We start from the raw sequence: 8,410 nt of genomic DNA on the forward strand, positions 1-8,410 counted from the left end.
CCTTTCATATGAGATGACTAGAAGCTGGCTGATGATTTACTTGAGGGAATGCAGACTTACTAGAGGAATCCCTACAGCAACCTGCCTCACTCTGCCTAGGTAGCCACAGCCTCTGCAAAGCAGCTGATCTTCACCATATACCCTGTAGATGAAATGTTTGGTCCCCAGCACCTGAACCCATTGCTCCTGGTTTCCCAGGCAGGGACACCTTGCTAACATGCAATGCACATCAGGCACTACCAGCTTGCTGGAGCTGGACAACCCCTAGCTAGCAAGCAGCACAGCTTCCTTTGGAACGATGCTTTCAAGGCAGGAGCTTAACAAAAAAATTGCATCTTTGTAAACTGGATGTTTGACCTAATTGAGCATAGATCAGAAGTAACGTGTGACAAGCACAGAGGCCTGTGCTAGAGCCATGTTGGACATGATGGTCAGGTTCTGCTGCAGGCACCCTTTGGCAATTGCTTGAAATTGGACCTCTGGGGCATATGGGGGAAGATTAATTGCTCATGGCTTTAGAAAGACTTTTGAATTTGCTTGGAGGCCCAAGATATAAATATACTGTCATCCCAACTTGCTCTTGCCTGCACTGCCAAAAACAAGTATAATTTTTTAAGAATGGCAGCTTTGTAAATACTCTGCTCTCAGAAGAGCAACTGTGTTGGTTTTTTGTGATGTAGTATTACTTTTTCAGACAGCTAGCATGACCCAAGACTAGACAAACTGGATGCTGCACTGTTTCAAAAATTACCTGCTTTAAAGTCTGATAAGCTTAAAGTGCTTATTCAGTATGATCTAAATAAAAATATTCCAGTATATTTGATTTGACTTTGAAAATCTGATAGCATAATAAATCTGTTGTGGTTGCACCAAGGCTGTTGTTGCCCCAGGTACTTTGAAGAAGGGTCTTTCTCCACCCGCTGGAATTTATACTTCACTAGGTATACTGGTATACTAGGTATACCCAGTGAAGTATAAATACCTCTAACAGTCATGAGTGTTCAGAAGACCCATTCTACACTGATCACAGTGTAGGACAAAATACATTACCTTCACAGTGCATGATTGTTTTATCACAGAAGTCAATTAAGCCTTTCCTATTCTCAACAAAACCAAGTTTCAGACTTTTTTATTCCTACTGACAGGAGTGGCAGCAGAATTGACCAGGTAGGATTTCCTCCATACATATATTTATCCTCTCATTGCCAGTGGAAGTGATCAGCTGCAAAATGATTTAGCGGTAATGGAAGAATGAAGGACATTATTGGGCTGGTTTTGAAGTACAGGGAGAGAAGTTTTCTGCAGACAAATGGAAGGGGGAAACATGCCCATTCCTCAAAAACAAGAGAGAATTTCTGAATTCTTCTTCAATCTTTTAAGTCTTCTTTTAATTCTTAGAGCAAATACAGCATTATTAAAGCCAAAAAAGAATGGGGCATTTTAACAGACTGCAACCTTAACCACAGAGAAAAAATACCTTTCCATAAGAAAGCAGCTTGTGAGTTGAATTAACACAGGTACATGAATTCTATGTGTGTCTTCAGTTATGGCTTGGAAGTATCAGTCCTTGGTAGCAATATAAGACAAGATCTGAAAACTGTTCAGTGTGTTCACTGGACAGGTGTAACTGATTTTCCTGCCCCCACTAAGTTTTGAAAAACTGAAAATATGAAATCTTGTTTTACAGTAAGGTACCATTTCACTGAATGAGGATGAAGGAATAGCCTCTTTAGAAAGACCTCTTAGAGATCCATTTCCTTGGTTGGGTCTTCTCTTATGGCCTCCTTTTCTTCCTGGGTTGTATGCTTTAAATTTGCCTCTCTTGAGGAAGAAGATGGGATTGAGATAGCCTAGGTAGTACATGGGAAGACAATGACTTTGGTTAATTCTTACTCTCAGTCTTCCATCAGACTCTTAGATGAATCGTTCCAGCTTGACCTTTTCCTAAAGCATCACTTATGGCTTTAAAAATTGGCCTGGTCCTATGGAAGAAAGACCACCATGTATTAAAACATTAGTTGAAATTAAAAAGGTGAATATATAACAGTGCACAAGAAACTCAGGCTGCTGATGGAGGGTGTGGACTTTTCTGCTACTTTCAGCCCCCGATGCCCATAGGCTGCTGATCAGAGGAGATGGAGGTCCTTTGGGAAGAGGCTGGTTGCTGATGGATGGCTTCAGTGCCTGAGGGTGCTGGATGCCCTGAAGTAGGAAAGGAACTTATAGCAGAGGCTCACTACAAAGTACCAGATGTTTCGAGCCATCTGTGACCTTGCAATGAAAATGCGCCAGATGATCACCAGGAGGGTGGTGTTGAATGCATATTGGATGTTCCTCAGCCTGAGAAAGAGAAAGAGGCATCTTATGGAGGAAGGCAACACCAACACACAGCTTAGCAGTCTGCTTCATTTGCTACAGGTAATTTTGTTTACAAGTGCCCTTGGGATGTTGCCATTCCAGTTATCTTTAAGACAACCCTACCATCTCACCAAGGACTATGCTGAAGTTACAAAACAGTGAAGAGTTAAAGTGATAGGTGGAATACTGTACTGCAAGTGTCTCTTGTTCCCTGTACTCTCATTTCAGATGAGAGTAGACACTGAAGTCACACTGAGAAGAAGAATGAAGGGAGAATGGCTTGAAACTGGAAGAGGGTTGATATTAGGAAGAAATTCTTTACTGAGAGGATGGTGAGACACTGGCACAGGTTGCCCAGAGAAATTTTAGACTTCCCCTCCCTGGGAGTGTCCAAGGCCAGGTTGGATGGGGCTTGGAGCAACCTGGTCTAGTGGGAAGTGTCCCTGCCCATGGCAGGGAGGTTGAAGAGAGATGATCTTTAATGTCCCTTCAAACCCAAACCCTTCTGTAATTCTATGATATGACTGTAACTTTGTTACTTGGTCATCTGCTGGGAAGTCTAGCCTCTGATCATTAGTGTCATCAAAAGTCCTCATTTTTTTACAGAATAGAACAATGAAATGCTGAAAGCCCTCTCCCCTAAGAAATAAGCTCTGCTGTGCTTATCACCAAGCAATTATTACGATGTAAGTAGAATGATTTTCCTCAAAAGCCACTGAAGGTAGCCAGGAGGTCTTGTCCTTCTCATGGGTATGACTTACTTTCGTAAATGCTGCTTTGCTGCTGGAATGCCAGCCATGTCCTCATTTAGCAAGTACTTCTTAGCACCTAGGCAGTAGCTTTCAATGTATTCTGACCAGTGCAGCTGACGAACATCAAAATTGTATACCTGGGATTTAAAGTCAAAGAGCAGAAGTTACATGCCAGAATTCAAAAATAAGTTAACTTTAAGCATCAGTTCTTCATTGACCTCTGTTCCTGAAAAGGCCCTGTCTGTTAAGTTCATAAAGCCACCAAGTTTCCAAGAAGACATAAGCACTGTTATTTCACAGCTGTCAATGAGTGTCTTACCCAGCCAGGCATTTGGGCAAAGCAAGCAGAAATTTAATGCTATTTGGCAGAAAAGAAAGCTAAGTTTGTGTTTCAGGTGGCCATTTGTGCATAAATATGTGTATTTGTACACACACGTACAGGTGTATATTGCACACACACACAAAAAATAATGGAAGAAAAAGTACAGTCCATTTTATCTTTGGAAAAAAAACCAACAAAACAAAACAACAAGAAGATTGTTTAAAGGCCAAATACAAATCTGAGAGCACAAGGTAGAAAGCTGCCATGTTAGCTGGAAAGACTGCAGTGATGGACCTGTATCAGAAGAAAGAGCAATATACCTGAAGAGAAAACATTCTCCTATAATAAATTGAAGGTTCCTGATAAGTTATTAAATAAGCAAGGAGGAAATAAATTATTTCAACTTGAAGTCAATACTCCAGTCATTTAGGCAGATGTCATTTGGAAGTTCACAATACACCAAAAATAATAGTTGCAAGTGAAGAGAATTGGAGATAAACAGTCCACATCAGGACATACTTACCTTTTTGTCCTCTGTGTTCAGGTGACTCATTAACATATTCATATTATCTGAAGACCAATCCCAGGACTGGGTGGAGAAATACTGCAGGAGCATCATAGATTTGTGCAGTCGATTGATAATCTTCATCATTCTGAAACAGAGGAGGAGCATCAGAGATGGACAGTGGGTTGGACCTTAAGCAAAACCTGTCGATTTGCTCTGCAGATGTTTCCACCAATCCAGATGAACAGGCTTGGCAGTTCCTGATGAGCACTGCACTGGTGCTCATCAGGCTGAGAACTTGCTCAGCAACTGTGACTACTCCAGCTGAGTCCTGAGCCTACAGCTATCCAGATTTTATTGTTGGCTCCAGCATGGGTGCAAATGTGCATTTTCCAGGGTAGGATGGATGCCTAACTTACTGGACAAAAGTAAACTAGAGTTGGAGGCATATCTACATTATGTACCACGTTTGAGGTGGAGAGCCCATCTGAACTAATATAAACACAGGAGATTCCAAAACCACAAAGGCAGAGTGCTTGCCTCCCAAGGTGGATGCTTTTCTTTCTGCCGCACACATTCTGTTCTGTTCTCAACCCCAAGTTTGCTTCCAAAGCAAGGCTCTGGTTTTTGGACTTAGCTCCAGCACAGAGGTGACTACATCTGTAGCATGGACAGACTCTGCATTCAATTGTGCAAGTTCAGTTTTTCAGATAAAGGCATGATTTTCATGTCTTTGGGCTTCTGTTTTTCTTAAAGGCCATTCCTCTCCCTGTATAATAATGTTTGGAGGGTTATTTTGTGTCCTTCCTTGTACAAGAAGGGTCTGACAGCATGCACACCTCCAGTCCATAGGAGGGGGGGTTTGTTTATGTCTGTGTACATGTCTGAATGTTTTCCTGGAGCACAAATGTCCTGGTAAAGATGGAAACTGCTTCAGGGGCATTGCTGCTAAACAAGGACTTTGGAAATAGAGGTTCAGGTCTTTCAGGTCTATCTTGGTCTTCCATTTTTATATAAAAGGGAATGACAGTAATGCTGTCCAACCTTACAGGATTATTTTACAGTTGTCCCAGAGTACAAAAGGCCTCTGGGAGGCAGCTGTTTTAAAAGTGTGATGTACAGTGCTTGTCAATTTTGGGAGAACACCACGTTCTCTCAGACTGAATGAGGGCAAGAAAAAGCATGAAAAGGATGATTTCTGTGGAAAAAACAGAGCTGTTTTCATGAGGAATCTTGAGCTGCCCAGAAGGCAACACAGTTGCCATGACAAATAAAAGGCTGACAAATAAAGGGTGGCAGTCTAGGGAAGAATGGTGCCAGGCTGTCCTCTCTCTGGGCAGATGTGACTGCCACGATGATAAGCACACTCAGCACAGCTGAAAAAGACTCAGTGAGGACATGAATTCAGAGAACTGTGCATCTTACCCTATGCAAACTAAGAGAATACTAAAACCTTGCATAGGCACTCCTACTCAGAATTAAAGAGGCTTTCAATTTAAAAGCAAAGCACACGATCAGATTAAGGGAACCTTCATTCTGCATAATTATGTGCACATTGATTGAATGCAGTTTATCTTAACTACTTTAAAATTACTTCAGATTAGTCTTCCTGATTGTGCCTGTGTAGGCAAGTTCTATGGGGCAAAGCTTTGAATAAGCTGTGAATATTTTAACACCTTTTAGGAACCTGGGAAACAAAGTATATGGCTAGATTGCAAATATCTGAAGTTGCCCCTCAAACTGGCTCCCCAAAAGCCATCAGTATCTTTAAAGTGTTTAGAGCTAATGGAGTCCATCAGGAAAAACATTAGTGTCAACTGCATGTCCATACTTATGCTTTAATAGCCTATTCCCATGGCCATGTTAATATGGGCAGTGTTAATATAGGCAGAGTAAGATCTGACTAGATCTATAGCCTGGAGAAGAGGAGGCTCGTGGGAGACCTTTTAGCAGCCTTCCAGTACCTGAAGGGGCTGCAGGAAAGCTGGGGAAGGGCTTTTTATAGGGATGTGTAATGGTTTTAAGCTGAAAGAGAGTAATCTGGATTACATATTAGGAAGAAATTCTTTAGTGTGAGGGTGGTGAGACACTGGAACAGGTTGCCCAGACAAATTTTGGACTTGCCCTCCATGGGAGCGTTTAAGGCCAGGTTGGATGGGGCTTGGAGTGACCTGGTCTAGTGAGAGGTGTCCCTGCCCATGGCAGGGGGGTTGGAACTACATGATTAAGGTCCCTTCTAAACCAAATCATTCTATGATTCTATGATCTGAGCTGCTAAAAGTAAGAGGCAAAAAGAGAAATGAAGCATCTAAAAGAGGTATGTTTGAAACCCATGTTTCATGCTAACCGATTGAGCTAAAATGTTGTGACCACAAATTATTTACTCATTTGGATGAAGAAATGGTGCACTGAAAAACATCAGCCAAGTAGAACCATGCATTTCTGCAGCCTTTGAGAGGCAAAGACTTTTTATAGAAAATTTCATTCTCCACTGTGGAGGGATTGAGAGAAAAAAAATGCTGTCACTGCCAGCCTTACCCACTACGCTTTAGAAATGCATCTTGTCTTCTAGAAAACTGTTTACAGCAATGATTTCTTTATTTGCTCCCATACTGAGCCTTGCATGAGCAGAACCTCAAGTATGACAGATTGCCCCAGGAGACTACTAATGATATAAACCACACTATTTTCCAAGTCATGGATGGATGTGCAGCAATAACACTAAGCCATTTTGGGCACTTTTGCTAGGCATCTGGCAATTTGTGTGAAATGAGCTAACATTTCAAGTAAGTTTTTCAGGAGAGGCAGTATATAAAAGTCTAAAGCTGAAGGAGATGACTCTTGTACCTGCCCTACCCTTTGGTGGTTGGGGAACTGTGTGTGATGCCTACAGGAGGAGCTACAACTGAGTTCCCTCCCATGTACCCTGCAATCCGAAACCAGTGAAGGGCTGATCCTGAATCAACAGTGGACTTGCAAAACACATCAGCAGCTCCTGGATAACCTATTCCATAGCACCCATCACCTTCTGATGAGAGTTGAGTTTGGATACAGTACAGAACTGAGGCCTGAGTCTTGGTCCTAGCAAAGAGTTTCTCCTTTCTTCTTGCAAATCTGGCACAGGGTCATGGAAAGAATTCAAGAAACTGCCATGAACAGATGGGAATGACAAGCAGGAAGACAATTAAGCCTAGGTGCTCTGAAGCAGAGGGAAGGATGAAAGGGAACCATTAAAACAGGTTCAGTGACACATTCAACTTTTTTTTTTTTTTTTTTTTTTTTAAATTTGTGTGGGGTTTAGTGCCCTTAGAGCACAAAGGACTGATATTTAGGTAGCTGTGGAAAAAAAAATAATGAGCTCCTACTATGCTCTCGATCACATTGCAGCACTACCTGGATGTGCTTAAGTAGCACATGAAAAGAAAAGGGGAGTTGTATTTTAAAAGGTAAAAAGAAATAAAAAGGACTTGCTGAATTCCTAAGTTCACAGCTGTGCTGTGTTTTCTCAGGTCACAAATGTAAGTTCAGATGAAGAAATCCTTCTCAGCTCATGAGTTCATGCTGAGCTCTATTTGAAATTTAAGTACAGTGTGGCTACAGCCACTGTCCATTGACTACCTTTGCCAATCAACTCTCTGAAAAGAAATGTCAATTGTAATGGCAATCCCAAGATCTTACTGCTGCCTGTTTCAATGGAATGTGGAGGTTTCAGCCTATTCTTGATCATACTCAGTTCACCTCTATTCCTAGGATAATTCTTGCCTCCTGGAAAACTGTAAGTCTTTTTATGGACCAATTTCCCTCCATAGCAGAACATCTGAGAGAAACCAGAGCAATGCATCAGCCAGGGATCTCCCTACAAACAGCTGAAGCCAGCTTTCTAACAAGCAGAGGAGCACTGAGCAGCTGACATGGAACACAGCACTGGCCTACTGCTCTTGTGTTGCACAATAGATTCTCCTCTGTGGTGGCAGGGAGTAAAGGATGTTGGCTGAGTTATATTGTTTACACCAGGATTCCTCCCCCACGGGACACAAGTGCTTGTGTTCCTCCAAGCCATGACACTGACAAGGCTCAAATACCAATTCTAATGTTAAACTGTCCTTATAAATACAATACAGAATTTATTCATACTCAGAAAATTCCCAGATTTCAGGGTGCTGGGCCAGTGCTAGCAACTGCTAATTATGCATCTGATTTATAGGGAAAAAGATCAGAATGTTGTAAACTTTGCCATTCTAAAGTCCTTACACAAGCTTGAGCCTTTACTCATGACAGACAGAGGGAGTCATATCAGAAAACTGCAGTGGTGGGAAACATGCCATACAGAGGACAACATAACTAGCAGTCCTCTCCTGCTGGCTGAGAACCTCTGAAGTTTGTAAAGCTGAGTTAAAAACATGTGCTGTTCCCCAGGAACTGTAAAGAGTGGGAACTCTAGGCCGTGCTTAGCTACAGACATGCAACTCTTTC

General features: G+C 42.0%; 1 protein-coding gene across 2 annotated transcripts in view; it reads right to left on the reverse strand.

Moving 5' to 3' along the window:
* Nucleotides 1–2,071: 2,071 nt before the first annotated feature.
* The window catches only part of LOC104394837 (fatty acyl-CoA reductase 1-like), a 64,548-nt gene continuing 58,209 nt past the window's right edge, over nucleotides 2,072–8,410 (reverse strand). For both annotated transcript variants that reach the window (XM_010004473.1, XM_010004474.1), the window contains exons 9-11: nucleotides 3,956–4,085; nucleotides 3,120–3,247; nucleotides 2,072–2,340 (exon numbers count right to left, since the gene is read on the reverse strand). In XM_010004473.1, the coding sequence (XP_010002775.1) occupies nucleotides 2,178–2,340; nucleotides 3,120–3,247; nucleotides 3,956–4,085 (421 nt within the window). In that variant the 3' untranslated portion in view covers nucleotides 2,072–2,177. The remainder of the gene's footprint in view (nucleotides 2,341–3,119; nucleotides 3,248–3,955; nucleotides 4,086–8,410) is intronic.

The sequence above is a fragment of the Chaetura pelagica genome, unplaced genomic scaffold, assembly GCF_000747805.2.
Source record: "Chaetura pelagica isolate M959 unplaced genomic scaffold, ChaPel_1.0 scaffold1239, whole genome shotgun sequence".
Classification (NCBI taxonomy): domain Eukaryota; kingdom Metazoa; phylum Chordata; class Aves; order Apodiformes; family Apodidae; genus Chaetura; species Chaetura pelagica.